The sequence below is a fragment of the Dermacentor albipictus genome, chromosome 8 (genome assembly GCF_038994185.2).
Source record: "Dermacentor albipictus isolate Rhodes 1998 colony chromosome 8, USDA_Dalb.pri_finalv2, whole genome shotgun sequence".
In the NCBI taxonomy this organism is placed as follows: domain Eukaryota; kingdom Metazoa; phylum Arthropoda; class Arachnida; order Ixodida; family Ixodidae; genus Dermacentor; species Dermacentor albipictus.
Window position 1 is genome coordinate 4,927,249 of NC_091828.1, and position 18,561 is coordinate 4,945,809.

Below are 18,561 nucleotides of genomic sequence, written 5' to 3' on the forward strand. Positions count from 1 at the left end.
TTTTAATATTCGCGGTAATATACCTACAGCACTAGTAAATCTTCAGAATACATAAGCTGTCTTTTCGACTACCTGTCTTCGCCAGCGAAAGTCACACTGGTGCTAGTATTGTATCTACACTTCAAGTTACGCAGTGCTTGATATTCTGCGGATTTTTCGATGCGACAGGCCACTCGTCACTAGAGTCGTTAAGAACGGTGTTTCTCCTGGCAGTACAGCTTTGCAATAATTTCAGATGCTCTCCTGAGGCTTCCGTCTGCCAGTAGTATTTTCGCATACATATTTTTGCGGCATGGCATTAACTTGTCCTGACAGCCAGAAAAAAACATTATACGGTTTTACGTGCCAAAACCAATTTCTGATTATGAGGCACGCCGTGGTGGAGGACTCCAGAAATTTCGACCACCTGGGGTTATTTAACGTGCACCTAAATCTAAGCACACAAGTGTTTTTCGCATTTCGCCCCCATCGAAATGCGGCCGCCGTGCCTGACAGCCAGAACATCGCACTCATATAGCTAGTCCTTTGGCTACGCCAAAAACGGAAGCCGACCATGTACGTGCGAAAGCTATTCGACAAGCGCCCTCAACTCGGCGACTACCACCAGCTAGTACAGGAGCTGCGAAATGCAGCTTACCTGTGGCGAGACCACACTGCATTCGTATAGCTTCCCACGCGCTGTTCTTCCGCTCTGTGTCGCGGTAGTCCATGCGTCTCACATCGTATACACATGGATGGTTGCGAATCGCTTCAAGCAGGCGTCCTCACTCGCGCTGTCATCACACAAGGATGTTGAAAAAAACCACAGCTGCACTGTCCGTACGCGCACCGCAGGCCGCCATTCTGCCTTCTGCTCACTGCCGCTACAGTGCGCAGTGCATTCTGGTCTAGCGGCAGCCGCGTGAAATAGAACACGCTCTATGTCCGCGCCGGTGGCGTTGTGTTCGCCAAGCGCACCTAAGCACGCCGGCTACGCCGTGACGTCGGACTGTAGAATGCGCGCTTTTCACCGACGTCGCTTAACCGCGCCGCGCGTTACGTCGGAGTATATCTTGCGCTTAAGAAACGTCTGTGAACTGCCAAGAGAAACGTGGCGCAAAATGTAGCCATACCGGAAGGGCCGAGTACGCGCCGTTTGTAAACTCGGAACAAAAGTTGATATGCTTACCTGAGACGTTAAGTGAAATATGGCACAGGTCACAGGTCCCCGCTGGTCGGGGTTCGTATGCATCTGGTCGTCTCTGTCCGTTGCGATCTCCCATATCACAATGAAAGATGCAGTGCAAACCTCAGCACTTCGGGCGCAAGTGACGGTCCGGCGATCTGCACTTGCTCGATGTCGGCAAGGACGAAATCGGCGATACGCTGCTGCTGGCGGCGGTCCCCTCGTCGCAATCACACAGCACGGACAGAAGCTCCTACCGTAACTTGCCGCAACGCTTAGTTGCAGTCGCCCCTAAAACTCAGCGATTTCAGAACCACTCAACGACAACGTACTCGCGTGCGATGCAGCGCAACTTCAAAGTGGCGTCATGCTATTGACGGCTTCGGCTTTGGATCATTTTGTATCTCCACAACTGAGCAAAACAGTTGCGCTACTTTCGGGTTTGTTTACTCGCGTTGAAATAAAAACTGTTTTGCCCACTCATAATTTTACGTCACTGAAGTAACGTTCACGAATAAAACAGCCATGAATTTAACACGCGTCATTTAAGCGCCATTTAAAGTTTCGGAGACGGTTTGAAGGACGAGGCAGCAGAAGCGTTCTGTCCGCTCTGTTCGCGCCCTTCATCACGCCGACGCTGTGACAGCGAGTGTTCGCGGTCATTGAGTGAGATCTGTTTACGTTTGCATGTGCGCGCGCGACCCCATGCTTGCTAATTTACGGAGTAAGCTATTTTTTACTACAGTTTGTTCAGGCGATGAAACTACGAACCTTGGTTCGTGCAGTTGTTCGTGCAGTGGTTCATGCAGCATCGGGGGGAAACTGCTACATTTTTGTTTTTACATTTCTAGGGGGTTCAAAAGCAGTGTTGCGTACACTAATATTTGTTTCTGGTCGCGGAACGCAACGCACTGCGGTAGCCCAGCGGCTTTGCTGTTGCGCTGCTGAGCTCGAGGTCACGGGTCCAACCACAACCGCAGCAGTCGCATTCTAATGGGGGCAGAATGCGAAAACGCGCGTATACTGTGCATTCAGTGCACGTTAAATGAGTCGAGCTGCTGAAAATAAATATGCAGTTTTCCATTACCGTGCGCCTCATAACAAGATGTTGATTTTGGAACCTAAATCCTCAACATTTAATTTTACGTAGCGCAATTACATTTACAATCGACAATGTTGAGTGCGCCTACTGAACTTATCTAGTTGCTGTGCTCTCTTTAGTAGCCAATGCTTTTTTTTTAAGATTTACTTATGGTCAGAATCCAGTGTGACAAATCCTGGTCTTCCTTAGCATAGGGAGACAGCTATAGCTTAAGCGTGTGAGATATTAACAAACATGTTCAAGGAAAATCGATATTTAGAGTTCGATGTATAATTGCAGAACATGACAAGGACAAAAGAATGATACACCGCATTACAACCAGGACAGGAGCCCGAGAGCCTGCCTAAGACAGAAGGCAGTATTTCTTCTCCAGCATTTTAATCTTTCTCTCGCCATACTCATCTCGAATATCAGAGGAGTCGCGATCTTCCACGATGACTCTTTGCGTGCTATTAAGGGTCAAACGACCCATACACAAATGTTCACTCTTGTTTTGTGACTCTACCCGCGCGAAAATGGGTCTTCGTAAGAAAAAAACAGAGTCAAGTTGCCGTGACTCACTTTTTACTCTCTTTTTTCTTAGAGTGTACGACAGCGCTTCCTAACCCTTTTTCGGACGGCCACCGACATTGCGGGCTCCCATCCCCTACTAATCGGGGGAGATTTTAACGCCCCGCACGGAGCGTGGGGCTACGCCTATACGAGAGCCAAACGCAAGGCTTTATGGCAAGATATACAGGAGACAAGACTGACCCTCACCACCGACCCCAGCTCCCCCACCAGAATGGGAACCTGGCTGACAAGAGACGCCACGCCCGATCTAACATTAGTGAATAACGCGAGAGGAGCCAGTTGACTAACACGTTCGAAGACCTTGGTAGTGCCCACAGAATTCTAGAAATTATATTATTGGAGAAATAAAAGATGATGATGATGTGTGGTGTTTTGTGGCGCAAGGGCCAGGTTTGGCCAAAGAGCGCCATCACTAGTGGTAGTGTTAAGGATGTATTATGGAAGATGTAACGTGGCTGTAGAGTGGCCTAAAAATAGTCGCTGTAAAGTGCGTAAAATCTACGTGCTATAAAATTATGGCGATGACTAATGACCAATACTATGAACATTAAAATCCATCCTGAAAGCATGATGCATTGTTTAAAATATGCGAGATGTTAAATTGCTTACAGCATTACTGCCTCGCCAGAGCCCTTCAACCACAAGGGCCTAGAGGCATGTGCTATCCAAAATAATTATCGCAGCGGCATCCTCTGGAGAGAGGAAGCATTACGAACGTGTGGGGCTAATAACATGCAACACGACATCTTTCTAAAAACCTAGGACGGCGTTGGTGTCAAAGAGTGGTTCTGGACAAAGTAACATAACAGGATGAAGGGGAATGTGGTGCCGGTATGCTAAGAGAAAATGTTTTTTTCTTTAGGATTCGGCTTCCCGACACTCCAGTAGGACGTGGAGGACGGTCAACCTCTCCCCGCTTCTACCAAAGGTTGGAGGCTCGTTTCCCGAGAGTAAAACGTTGTGTGCCAAAAGTGTGTCCTATTCTTAGACGGCAGAATAGGACATCGGTCCGGCGGGATTTTGTTGCAGGAGGCCAGAAACCTAATTGTGGCTTTATTACATGCAGTTTATTATTTATTTCTTCGTCCCACATGCGTTGCCAGTGGTTTCGTAGTTTCCTTCTTAAGAAAGGCTTCAGGTCTGTGACAGGGACCGAAGCAGTAGGATTAACTGCATGCAATGAAATTGATGTGGCCATCTGGTCAGCTAGAACGTTTCCCTCAATGCCCCTATGTCCAGGCACCCAGCATATGATCACATGTATGTTAGATATATATGCTTTGCACAGTGCGGAGTAGAGTTCATTAAATACTGGATTTTTGCGATTGCAGAAAGACATCAAGGCCTTCACAACACTGAGGGAGTCCGTATAAATAACTGATTTCTGGAGTTGTGATTTATTTATCTGAGGTGCAGCGGTGGCGTAGAGGTGGAACCCCCGCCTCGCGTGCAAGAGGTCCGTGGTTCGAATCCCGGTGCCGGCAATTTTCCGCCGGATTAAAAAAAAATCCGCGTGTGATAAAATTGCATAAAACAGGCCTGGAGTGTGGCCTGATCCCGGTGACCAGAACCGGTAACGCACTCCCTCACCAGAGCAGGATGGCCACCCTGGTGCAGTACTTGGCCACAACCTCCCATATGAACAACACAATCAAACTCCGGCCCTCAGTCCCCAGTAGCTGTGAAGCAACTGACCACGGCGGCGGTCAGACCTGCGATGCAGCAGAGGGCGCTAAGAATCACTGGCTCCGGACAGGTCGCCATTGGAATATGAACCTGGCAACGTTTAACGCTAGAACGTTATCTAGTGAGGCGAGTCTAGCAGTGCTATTGGAGGAATTAGAGGGCAGTAAATGGAATGGGATAGTAAATGGGATAGTAAATGGCCGGCATTCTCAGATCATGAACAGCAGGTTGCCATTATCCCTCAAGAGAAAAGTGTATAATAGCTGTGTCTTACCAGTACTCACCTACGGGGCAGAAACCTGGAGGCTTACGAAAAGGGTTCTACTCAAATTGAGGACGACGCAACATGGAAAGAAGAATGATAGGTGTAAGGTTAAGGGATAAGAAAAGAGCAGATTGGGTGAGGGAACAAACGCGAGTTAATGACATCTTAGTTGAAATCAAGAAAAAGAAATGGGCATGGGTAGGACATGTAATGAGTAGGGAAGATAACCGATGGTCATTAAGGGTTAGGGACTGGATTCCAAGGGAAGGGAAGCGTAGCAGGGGGCGACAGAAAGTTAGGTGGGCGGATGAGATTAAGAAGTTTGCAGCGACGGCATGGCCACAATTAGTACATGACCGGGGTTGTTGGAGAAATATGGGAGAGGCCTTTGCCCTGCAGTGGGCGTAACCAGACTGATTATTATTATTATTATTATTATTATTATTATTATTATTATTATTATTATTTATATGCTTCACGGCCGACAGCAGTGCGTAGGCCTCAGCCGTAAAGATACTAGTTTCCTGATGGAGTACGTCGGATTCCGAGAAGGATGGACCGACGGCTGCATAGGACACCCCGTCGTTTGACTTTGATGCGTCTGTGTAGAACTCCGTGCAGGAGTATTTGTGCTGGAGTTCCCGGAAATGCATCTTATTTCAATCTCTGGAGCACGCTTTGTGACTTCCACGAAAGATATATCATATTGTATGAGCTGCCACTCCCAAGGAGGTAGCAGCTTGGCTGGATGCATTAGGCGAAGCTCGGGAAGTGGAACGTGCATTTCTTCACTAAGCTCCCTCACACGCAGCGAGAAAGGCTGTTTTACGGAGGGACGATTGCGAAAGACTGTAGCATATGTCATGTCATTTATGACAATAAAACAGGGATGTTGAGGATTTGAGTGGACTTTCAGAAAATATGTTTGGCTGATGTATGTTCTCTGCAGATGGAATGGCCACTCATTTGATTCTACATATAAACTTTGTATGGGACTCGTTCTGAAAGCGTCAGTGGCAAGTCGGATTCCGAGATGGACTGGGTCTAGCATCTTTAGTGCGCTCGGGGCGGCAGAGTGATAAATCACGGCGCCATAGTCTAGTCGTGATCGAATGAGGCTTCTATAGAGATTCATTAAGCACTTCCTGTCACTTCCCCACGTAGTCTGGGATAGAAGTTTGATTATGGTCATTGTTTTAGACACTTTTCTTTAAGATGTTTAATGTTGGGGACGAAAGTGAGTCTGTAGTCAAGTATGACACCTAGAAAATTCTGTTCTTTGTTCACAGGTATCTGTTGTCCACACATTTCTAAGCAGGGATCCGGAACAAGGCCTCTCTTCCTTGTAAACAATGCACAAGAACTCTTATGACGATTGATTTTGAATCCATTTTTCTCTGCCCACCCTGACACCTTGTTCAAACCATGCTGTACCTGTCTCTCGCACACTGCGAGGTAACAGGATTTTAAACCTATTTGAATGTCGTCCACATAGACGGAATACAAGATAGCCGGTGGTAAGGAAGCACGAAGTGTTGTCATCTTAACAATAAAGAGCGTGCAACTGGGCACGCCACCTTGGGGTACACCGGTTTCTTGTGCAAAAGTACGTGACAGCACATTGCCTGCTTTCACCCGGAAGGTACGAGAGGACAACTAGCGTTTTATTACGTTTAGCATATTACCCTGAATGCCCATTTTTGACAAATCTCTCAAGATTCCGTAGCGCCAGGTCGTATCGTACGCCTTCTCCATATCGAGGTATATCGATAAGAAGAACTGTTTGTGTACAAACGCGTCACGAATATGTCCTTCAATGCGTACAAGATGGTCGGTTGTGCAGCGCCCTTCTCGGAAGCCACACTGATAGGGATCAAGGATTTTGTTTTGTTCAAGGAAATGGATGAGTCGCCAATTTACCATTTTTTCAAATACCTTACACATGCAGGTTGTGAGGGCTATCCGGCGGTAACTTGCCAGTGAAGAAGGGTCTTTCCCTTGTTTCAAAACAGGGACCCCAATGGCTTCTTTCCATGCCGTTGGAAGGTATCCTGCGTCCCAGATAGTGTTGAAAAGTGTAAGTAATGTTACTTGCGTGTCATTGTGTAAGTTTTTCAGCATTTCATACATGATTCTATCGGATCCCGGTGCAGAGCTCTTGCATGCGCTCAAGGCAGCTTTCAACTCGGCAGCACTAAAAGGGCAATTGTACGGTTCATTCTGTCGGCATTTATTGATGAGTGGCTTGCATTCTTCTATTTGTTTATATTTTAGGAAGGATTGCGAATAATGATTTGAGCTTGATACACTCTAAGTGCTCCCTAAGTGAGTCGGCCTGCTCTTTCAGTGTATAGCCCTGTGTATTTACTAGAGGGAGTGAATATGTTTGCCGCCCTCTAATCCTATTAACCCTGTTCCAGGATTTGGCCTCATCTCTAAACGAGTTAATACTCGATAAAAACTTATGCCAACTTTCTCTTCTGGCCTGCCGGCGGGTTCTCCTACCTTGGGATTTTATTTTTTTAAAGTTGACAAGATTCTCAGTGGTGGGAGAAACTCGCAGCAACCCCCACGCCTTGTTCTGATTCTTACGGGCGGTCTGACATTCGCTGTTCCACCACGGTACACGTGGTTTGCATGCCAAACCACTTACTTCGGATATGCATTTTGGTGCGGCATCTATTATGAATGCTGTAAAATAATTCACAGCAGCATCAATTTCTAAAGAAGACAGGTCAGCCCATGAGATGCTAGAGAGAGTTCGAAATTTCTGCCAGTCGGCTGTGTCTATCTTCCACCTAGGAGCTTGTAGAGGATATTCGTTTTCTTTAGATGTTCTTATCAGTATGGGGAAGTGGTCGCTCCCGTAAGGATTGTTCATAACTTCCCATTCGAGTTCAGGCAGTATACAAGGGGAAACTAGGCTGAGGTCAATTGATGAAAATGTTCTGTTGGCGAGAGAATGATATGTGGGTGCCTTCTTATTCAGCAGGCATGTACCAGAAAAGAAGAGGAACTGCTCAACAAGACGACCTCACGCACCTATACGAGAGTCGCCCCACAGGCTGTTGTGCGCATTGAAATCCCCAAGTACAACGTAAGGTTCTGGCAATTCATCTATGAAGGACTGAAATTCATGTTTGCTTAGTTTGTAGTGTGGGGGTATATAAATCGAGCAAATAGTGATAAGTTTGTTGAGCAAAACAATTCGAACCGCCACTGCTTCAAGGGCCGTTCGCAGCTGTAAATGTTGACATGCTATGCTCTTTTGGATTACAATTGCAACACCTCCCGATGATGCGATTACATCATCGCGATCTTTGCGAAAAGTAACATGCTGTCGGAGAAAGTTTGTGTGTTGTGATTTTAGGTGTGTTTCCTGTAGACACAGCACTTTTGGATTGTGTTTGTGTATAATCTCTTGCATATCATCAAGGTTCCTAAGAAGACCTCTGACATTCCATTGAATGATTTCTGCATCAATGTTGAAAGTAAATTGGTGCTGTGTGTACGGAAACGGAAGTGCTTAGATTACAGAGCTCTTTCGAGGCCCTGTAATCGGGATTTTGCCCTTTCTGGAGCGTTCGAGGGAGCCTCGCCGCTCCTTAGGCGCTTGGCGCGCCTTGGAGATAGGTGCTTTTCCGAGCGAAAAGTTACCAGGGCGGGTCCCGCCTTGGAAGGCAAGACCAGGAAGAACAAGGAAGGGTGAGATAGTTCTTACTGGTTTATCTGGTTTTTCAGAGTGGATCACGTGAAAATGAGGGAAAGATTCTTTTTGCCGTCCAACAAACCGGAATACTTCATCGGTGCGCCCTCTTTTCTGATGGCGATCAGGAAGTGGAGGGAAGGATGTTGCCATAAGGAATTGAATTTTCGGCAATAACCCCAGCCACCCACCATGGAATCCTACAAGGGGACGCTACAGGGACTGTAAGAACAGGTCCTGTAAGCGCCAGCTGTACGTCATCACTATAACCAAATATGAAATAACCTAGGTTGGCTAATCACACAAGGTTAATCCTTGCTGCCTGGAAAATTTGGAAGTAACCGGAAGGAAGGAGAAGAGAGGAAAGACGAAAAGTGAGAGAAAGACGAAGGCTGGAGGGAGAGGGAGACAGGAAAAGGCAACTACCGATTTCCCCCGGGTGGGTCAGTACGGGGGTGCCGTCTTTGTGAAGCAGAGGCCAAAGGGGTGTGTTGCCTCCGCCGGGGGGCCTTAAAGGTCCAATCACCCAGCATCAGCTCAAGCCCCAGGATCCCCTTTTCCCCAGACACGGCTAAGCCGCGCACGGCTACACGCGGGAGGGTCCAACCCTCTTGTGCTCGGGTACGTGGTGTCGCAACACACCAAACGCTTGCTGATGCAGGAGCCCCTGCGGGGGAAATTAAAGATCGAACCCAACAAAACCTTCAAATAGACGGACTGTGACCAGTTCCGCAAGAATCGAGCCGGAATGGCGCACGCGCCCATCACAGACATTCAACAATGGGCCGAAAAAGTGATTACTGACGTGAATAAAGTAACAAAGACCGAAACGCCAGAACTCCCCATCGAGAACATCGACAGCCGCCTGGTACACATGTGGGAGGCCAAACGATCGCTTCAAGCCAGGTGGCAGAAACAAAGACACAACAGGAAGTTGAGGAAGCCATAGCGTTCCTCAACAAACAAATACTCTTAGTGAACAACAATGGGATGAGATCTGCAACGAGATGGACGGACGGATTGGCACCAGTCACACATGGCGCCTGCTCCGACACCTGCTAGACCCGACTAAGTCCAACGCAACACATACGGAAACCGTGCGCAAGATAATACACACACACACGTCAAAGACGAGGAAGAAATCTTTTCCGAGCTCTGAGACAGACACGCCCCGCATAGACCGACTATTCAACACGGGGAATACACGGGAAAACCCAATTTCTCTCTGGACAGAGACTTTGGCGGCGCGGAAATCCAGGCCGCTTTGCAAAAGCTCAACATCAAGTGGGCCCCGGGACCAGACGGCGTAACTAATAAGACCCTTTGTAACTTGGACAACGAGACCATCTCTGAACTGGCCAAGTGCATTAATGATTGCTGGACCCGAGGATGCATCCCGGACCAGTAGAAAAGAGCAAAAATGGTGCTAATCCCCATACCAGGGAAACCTCCCGATCTGACCAACCTTCGGCCAATATTCCTTACATCGTGCGTCGGCAAGTTGATGGAGTACGCCTTCCTCGCCCGGATCAACGCACACTTGGACGACGTGGAAGCGTATCCGGACACCATGCTCAGGTTTCGAGCTCATCTCTCCACGCAGGATGCAATGTTGCAAATCAAGCACCAGATACTCGACAACAAGACAAGAGGTACCAGGGCCATTCTGGGATTAGACCGCAAGAAAGCCTTCGACAACGCAGCTCACGGAGCCATACTACGCAGCATCGCCGTACTCAATCTAGGAAACCGAGCGTACAGCTATGTTAGATTTCCTCACAAACAGGAAAGTCTCCTTAACGCTGGACAAATTCGCACCCGAAGACAGGAACACAGGCAGCGCCGGCACCCCGCAAGGCTCGGTCATCTCGCCGATGCTCTTTAATCTCATTATGATCGGCCTCCCCGAGCGCCTCAACGCCATCGAGGGGGTGCACACACAATATACGCGGACGAAATTACGAACTGGGTGTCCGAGGGAAGCGACGGAGAAATCGAACAGCGGTTACAGACCACGGTCGAGGTGGTGGAAGAGTACCTTGTCGGAACCGGTCTCGTCTGCTCGCCAGAAAAATCGGAACGCCTCCTCTACCACTCGACTTTTAGGGGATGACCCCCCAATGCTTCATCCAGCATGCTGCATACGAAGAAATTTGCATACGCACCAAAGACGGACAAGAAATACCCAGGGTGAAACAGAATAAACTGCTCAGACTCATCATAGAACCGAACGGCAACAATGGAGAAATGGTCAGGCATTTGGAAACTAAGATCACGAACACGATGAGGCTCATCAGAAGAATCACAAACAAACCTCAGGGTATGAGAGAGGCCAACGTCGTCAGACTCATACACTCCTTCGTTATTAGCCACATTACCTATGTGGCCACCTACCACAACTGGTACGCGGCCGAATATGCCAAACACCCTCATTAGAAGAACACACAAGATGGCACTGGGCCTTCCAGACAGCACAAGCAGGGAACTTCTGCTACAGCTGGGCGTCCACAACACGCTCGCAGAGTTAATCGAGGCACACCAAATCTCGCAACTCGAGAGACTAGCGAAGACACGAACGTGTAGGAGCATCCTGGACAAACTCGGCATAAGTTATCACAAGCAGCACGGTGACAAGACATCCCTTCCAAGCGCGATCAGGGAAAAGCTTCAGGTGGCTAATATACCCAAGAACATGAGCCCCGAATTCAATCAGGGTCGAATAGAATGTAGCGCCAAGGCTTTACTCCAAGCCCTCGGTAGGAACAAGGAAGTTTTGTTCGTAGATGCTGCAGAATACGAGGATCGACATGCTTTCGCAGTAGCCGCCCTCAACACGAACAATTGGTCAGTTCTTGTAGTATACTTTGCAAAAACCCCGAGGCAGCGGAAGAGCTGGTGATAGCCCCAGCCATCGTTAACCTCAGTTGCAGACATATACTCAGTGACTCGCAGACTGCGGTCAGAAATTATGCACAAGGCAGAATTACGCGGAAAGCTGAGGCTATACTCAAAGCCAGCGCGAACTATGTCACCTCCGAGGAGATGGAGGAACGACACATTGTATTGTTCCCGGCTCACACGTCTCCCGACAGCCCCGTACCCAACCTCAACGAGGAGGGCCATCGCATCGCGCGAGGTCTCACATTCCGCGCACACCTAGAAGGATTCTCTTTTGGTGTTGGAAATCCAGTGGAGGTATGGACAGAGAGGGACAGAATGACCAGGTACTGTGATATTACCAAATTTTATCAAAACTCCAGGCGTGTTTATCCGCCCCCTTACCCCAAACTCGACAGGGCCCAAGTGGTAGACTGCAGGCAGTTACAAACAAAGACCTTCCGCAGCCCCGTCCATCTCATGAGGATATATCCGGACATCTACTCAGACGATAACTGCAAACTATGCAGCAGGGTACACGCATCTCTTAGGCACATTCTCTGGGAATGTGAGGTTATATGCAAAGAAAATGCAGTTTCCCCAGATGAAGCTGCGGCGCGATGGACGGCCGCGTTGCGCAACTCAAACCTCGAAAATCAACTACGGGCCATCCAGCAAGCCCGTGAGGCGGCGAGGAGCCAGAATCTCCCGACCTCCTCGGGGGTGGTCTAGGCCCAGGCCACGAATTTGCCGGATTTTCAATAAAGTTGTTACCACCACCACCACCATGCCCATGATTACGCGCGTCTGTGATCATTATTGCACTGGTTGCACAGACTGAGTCCATGGTTTCGTGAGTTTCAGTGAGTTGGCCTTACCATTTTTGTGTGAAGTGTGAATGTTTAATCAACGCAATAAAACCTAAAGACACCAGAACGAGCGCTACGATACGTTCCCTAAGTGCATTGCATCTCACATCGCCAAAAGCAGCTTATGCAAAGTTTTTGTACACAGGCCGCCTTTTTGGCTTCGCAAAAGTTGTCGGGGTTGGAAAAGGGAGCTGTCCTGTAGAACAGGAAAACGCCAATGCAGCATTAAGTGTCGTGCTCCCAATGCTGATTGCGTGCGCGGAGTCGTTTACCGAATATCACTTTCCTACGGTGCCTGCTACGTAGGGCACAGCAGCGAGTGTGTAAACGACCGACTGCGCGATTGCTATAACAACGTGTGGAATGGGAAGGAAGGTTTCTTATCCTTTCGTTGCCAAGATCATGGGTGTGGTCCAATATTTCAGCACACCTCTGTGACCAGCAAGCCTAATGATAACTGCAATCGCATTATCACTGAAGCTGCACTTATGGTACGCGAGGACGATCGTGTAACAAAGCCCTTGATCTGACAGTGCTGACAATGAAGTGCACTTTGAGCGCATGTGTATCTAACGCAGTGATGGATTATGTTTATTGATTGTCAATCTTGCTTTATTTTTGTGATGTTTTCGTGTTCTTCCGAGTTGGCAGGATCGCTTACCTCTAAATATCGCTTCAAAATACACCACAGTAATATTAAGATAGCCTTTGTTGTGTCTTTCTTTTTCGGGGTCTTCTTTTTTTGCCTCATACAAAAATGATGCAGTGGGTTACACTACTTCATCTTATCGCAAAATTCAATGAGCCAGCGTGAGTACATCAGTCTCTGAGCCCGTTCGTGTGAATGATGCTGCGTTAGTTTCATTAGGTGTACGCTGATCATTGCGATCGAAGCGGGCCATTTTTGAATAAGTCGACATCGGGGTGAGCACTTATATTACATAATTAGTCTCAGTGCCTTATGTTTACTCAGCCGACCTGCGCCTTTTCAAATGTCATCCGTTAGCTGTAAGAGTTTGGCAACATCAAAAATTCTACATTTTTTTTTATTACAGAACCACAGATAACGTCTGAATTGGTGATCCTCTAGCAATGGTGCTAGCTGGAGTTGCAATAATTTCGGATTTTCGGATTTTGGAGCATGTATTGTACTTTAAATGATACTAACAATAGCCCTTAATATTGTTACTTGTATTTGAGGAGATTTGTCAAGCACAATATAAGACACAAGCTCATTTCGTAATGTTCTTGTTACTAAGCCTAGCTCAGGCACCACACATTTTATTTTTATACTTGATACAGAAGCATCTAAAAACAAACTGTCAGTCATAAGGCATTTCCAGGCTATCTTTAGCAGTCTTTTCTCATGAGCCTTCATCTACTGTATTGTGAAAAGAAACTCCTTTTCTGCTCGTCTCTTCGAAGGGCGTGTTCAACACGCTTCTTTTTTTGGTTTCTGTAGTGATTTAGCATTATTGAGCAGTGCTTTCTCACATCGAGGGAATGTTAGCAGTAATCTATAAGAAGATATGTATGGAGCACTCTTATATTACATATCGTTATTCAGCTAACTGCAGTCTTCTTGCACCAAGTACTTCAGCGAACCCGGCGCATAACAGCCACTCTGCGTTTCTATTCTTACGGACCCCCATAAAATGTCGTCCACGAACATTGCTACTTCAGATAAGCAAAATAAATGTGCTATGTCAGAAAAAAGGGCTTGGTTTCGCAACGACTATCAAAGGAGCCCCGTCAGAGAAGTTCAGTATCTTTCTTTTTTTCAGGATCATTTTCGCACCACTTGCAATATTCAGATACTAGAATGAAGCCGACCTCAATTTGCATTAAATATGGAAACATATGCAACTGAAAAAAATTTCAGCTACAAATAAATTTTATTTACCAATAACAAGTTCTTCCTTCCTTGATATTTATTCGTTTATTTATTGCACCTAATTGCTACAAAAATGTTTACTGGTAATTACATTGCCGGTGCCAAGTTTTTTACAAAAACTCTGCAGGTCGCTATTCTTCTTCTTGGAGGTTTTAACTGACTATTTTATTTATTTTAATGTTTCTGATGGTTCATATACCCCTTTTTATTGAGATTTTATTTTTGTTTGTATGACTTCTGCATCTGACGTGCTCCTTCGCTGATCCTACTTGGTAGCGGGTACTTGTTTGTACAGTTTTTAAAGCGTAACTCTTAGGCACGCGTTCCTGTGGCGGGTGTCCGCGTCCCTCGACGTAACCACGTGAACAAGCACAGCCAAGGATGAAAGAGCGAACGTGGAGCGCATCGGTGAATGAAATACGTCAACAGCGAAGAGAGCGCGAGGAAAGCGGAGCAGGAGGCTGCACTGGAACCATGAGGCGGAAAGCGGAATGGCGGGTATGGCGAAAGCGTGAGAAGAAAATCGTAATGTTGTGCAAGACGGACTCTGCGGTGACGATGGCTACGAGATGGCGCCCAAGTAGCTGCGCGTCGACTTGCTGGAGAATAAAATATGATATGATTTGTTCACCGATGAGGCCACCGATACCATATATGGAAAGAAAGCATTGCATAAGTAGAGGTTTGTCTGCGGCGGACACTGTGAATCGCGTCCGCGCGTCACCCACACGCTGCCTCTCACGATCTCCCGATAAGAGAAGCAGTCGCAGCACACTTCGCTGAGTTTGCAACGTTCCGCACGCGATACATTGTCCGCGCCAGCCAATAAATTGCGAAATTAAATCAGACATAGAGCTGCGCTAAAATTTTGCATTAAGGAGTATCGTTCTCATTGGTGTTCTTGTTTTTTTGCTTCGGCAACCACCCAGGACCCAACGTTACTAGACTAGCTTCAGTTGTAAAACTCTCCGCCCGCGCGCTTACAGCCGGTGTCGCCACTTCTGTGACAGCCGCCAGATGGCAGCGCCGTTCCATCGGGCTCCACTGCAGACGCCTTGCCGCAGCCTTCAGCCCGTGCGGACGGGCAGTTTGCGCGTGTTTCACGCTCGCTGGCGTTCTCCCTTGTCCGAATTAGTGATACCATGAGAAAGCGGTATCCACCTACAGCAATAAGATTTATCGGGCCAGTTGGTTCATACTGTAATAAGGGTAAACTGCACGAAAGAAAGAAACGCATAGAGCGAAGCGCGGAAGCTGTGTTTTTTCCTGCCGTCTTAACGTTTCGCGCAGCTTAGGCTCAGAAGCCTGAACATTTGGCCAAAGTGTGTGATTAGGATGATCTTCATCCCCACCGAGGCTTCTCGCCACGCCAAAGAAGCGCAACAAAAAGAAAGATGAGGTCAGTCTTTGAACACACAAGCCACACACACACACACACACACACACACACACACACACACACACACACACACACACACACACACACACACACACACACACACACACACACACAAATATCATCTGCTCTTCCACTCCGTGAAGATGGTTAACCAGCGAAGCTGAAACGTGCGGCCCGTGTTTATCACTGGGTTAATCTAGAGGATTCATTAAAGTATTTCTGAATTATGCGGTAACACACACAATCGGCTGCGACGGAGAGAACGACGTCACTGACGATATGCCCGTAGTCCGCCGTTGTCGCTTGCGTTCGATGTCTCGAGTTTGCTCGGAGGCGTGATTAGCTGCTTTCGCCCGATTTGCGATTATTCAAAATTAAGTTTCTTCAGAAATTAAATCTATCCGTTACGTAAGACAATGAGTGGCTCATACTGCCTTAAGCAATGGCCCCTCCCACCGTAAACGCGGCCTCCCCATTACGATGACAGAAGTGAAATTCTACGCTGTAATGATGAACGGCAACGCAGCCAGCTGTGGAAGACGACGATGAACGTAGGAGCAGTGGCACGAGCGCGTGTGCCGGTCGGCACAAGGAATAGCCGAATTCATGGCCGTGGTGCTAGCATTACGCAAATTAGGACCATCAATTACGTCAGCCGTGATAGTTCTGATTCTTTATCATTGTGCTCATCCCTTACTGCTTCTAGTGATTCTCGCGTGATGAGGACATTTCAATCATTGGTACCTGGTTACTTGAGAAGCGTGCGTTTGATTTGGGTGCCCGGCCATAAAGGACTAATCATTAATGAAATTGCAGACTCTCTAGCCAAGGCATCGATAAGTGGCCCGATTCTTCCTTGCTGCCCTTTGACTGCTTATGTAACTGCAGCTAGATTTCGCAGGAGTATCATTATACAGTCAGTATCAGGCTCCGAAATTACTAACTCTGTGGAGTACGGACATCTCCTGCACCCTTGGAACAGAGATTTTTGCCGAACACGGAAAATTGAAGTGTCCATCACGAAGCTGCGCTGCCGTATACCTGCATTGAACTTCTACCTCCACAGGTCTGGTCTGGTCCCCTCACCACTATGCTCATTCTGTGGCGAAGCGGAGACAATCGACCATTTCTTGTTGTCTTGCAGACGTTTTTCTATTATAAGAAAACGACTACTCGAAATCCCGCTTCGCTCTATTGGTCTGACTTTATCAGTGCCTGTGATCCTATCTTTTGGAGCCTCCATTGTTGGGTTCAGCAACAGAAATGTTTGCTTGGAGATCCAAAATTACCTCATTGAAACTAATCGATTTCCATGTTAGATTGATCGTTATCCCTCCCAACCATAGCTTTCTTTTATTTCTTATCTTTTATTAATTATTATTATTATTGTTATCTTATACCCGGTTTTCATCTGATTATTTCTTTTTTTCTCCAAACACAGAACGTTTACTTTTAAACTCACACGCCCAAATCGTTAACTCCCTTGTTATCATTATTATTTTAGGCACCTAATTAAACCGCCCGATTCCTGGCCAATCCCCCACTGTGGGTATGTGCCACGGCCACTCAGGACAACAACAACAACAACAACAGAATCGCTCTGTTCCACGCCGAGCGAAGCGTCGCATTGCTGGCGGCACAGAAAAAGCAGCGCGCCGAACTGTCGACATCGTTCCGATAGCCGCCTATGCAGCCAGGTGCGCAGCACGTCGGCATCGTCTGCTTATATTCTCAACAAACTCGGCGAAAGCTACAGTTTCGTGGATTACATGCTTGCTGAAATTCGCCTTCAACAACGCTGCACCGCGCGCTTAGTCCGACCCGCCCGCGTAGCCGGCTAGTGAGGAAGTGAAGCCGGGCGCGACTGCAGCGCCACGAAGGCGCGGGCGGGTGGCGGTTCCGCGCAACGGCGCCGAGTTTTAAAACTGAAGCTAGTCTAGTAACGTTGCCAGGACCATCTGGGAAATAAAGTGGACCTCCTTAAATTTAATTAGGCATTTGATGGATGAGGGGTACCAACTCGCCCTTATAGCGACTTACCAGGAGCATATAGAAACCAGGAAGTAGCATTCGCCAGAACTCGCCGAATTGGTTGCTGCGGAACCCTACCGTCCTGTTGTTGATAGCAAGCAGCGCACCCGCCACAGGCTCGCCACGTCGGTTGGTAATGGTGCCTCGAACACCTGCAATACGGAACCGCACGTGAGACTGCTCTCGCATTCGCTTTGTGTTCCTTGTTACGCACTGAAGACACAGGGGTGAATCTCCGCATGGCTGCCATTGGCTGTTTTCGAGCAGACGCTCTTTCGACGCTAGCGCCAAGGTGCCCTTCAGTTACGGCCCTAACAGCAGGGTGACGCAGAAGCAAAATGGCGGCACACACGATTGTTTACGTTGTCATGGCAACAGGAACAGCAGCCGCGCGACGCCTTCTCTCCCAAACGTCTTTCTTTTCTTTTTGTTTTTATTATGCCGACCGCAGCACGCCGCCAGTGGCGCACCAATGCTACGTCCATTCAGTAAGTGAGACGGTTAAGCTTTGTGTGCACATTCGCATCGTCTCCTCGGCGCAGGGGACGCCGGCGGTGTATCTGTGTGCTTATATGCACGTCAGTGCCTTTCTCTCCGCTGTAATGGTTGGAAAATACGTTGAACTGCCTTCCATGTACCGAGCGGCAACCGAAAGCCTGGGGAGCGCTCGCTCGCTCCTTCTCTTGGGCGAGGGTGTACTCGACAGCCTATTAGTAGACCCGTTTCGCGAAGCAGTTTTATTTAGAGCAACGAGGTGGCGATTTCGGCGGTGTGCCGCATGTTGCCTCAGTGAAAGCGCACGAATTAAGCATTACCTCTTCTGGCCTGCTTCTGTGCGATCAGCTGTCGGAAATTCAACTGGATTTTCGCCAACGCACTGTGCTCCATTCATGCTGCAATACATGGAACGATGGAGTGAAGTCGGAAGTTGCCTCCAAAATTGTGAGTGGCATATTAAGGAATGGATTAATATGTGTGTCGAATTTTACGGACC

General features: G+C 47.8%; 1 protein-coding gene across 3 annotated transcripts in view; it reads right to left on the reverse strand.

Moving 5' to 3' along the window:
* The window catches only part of LOC135910434 (carboxypeptidase M-like), a 314,184-nt gene that overhangs the window by 51,396 nt on the left and 244,227 nt on the right, over positions 1-18,561 (reverse strand). For 2 of the 3 annotated variants that reach the window (XM_065442471.1, XM_065442469.1), the window contains one exon: positions 17,577-17,719. The exons of the other annotated variant lie outside the window; for it this stretch is intronic. In XM_065442471.1, coding sequence (XP_065298543.1) covers positions 17,577-17,719 — 143 coding nt within the window. The remainder of the gene's footprint in view (positions 1-17,576; positions 17,720-18,561) is intronic. 3 annotated transcript variants of the gene reach the window in all.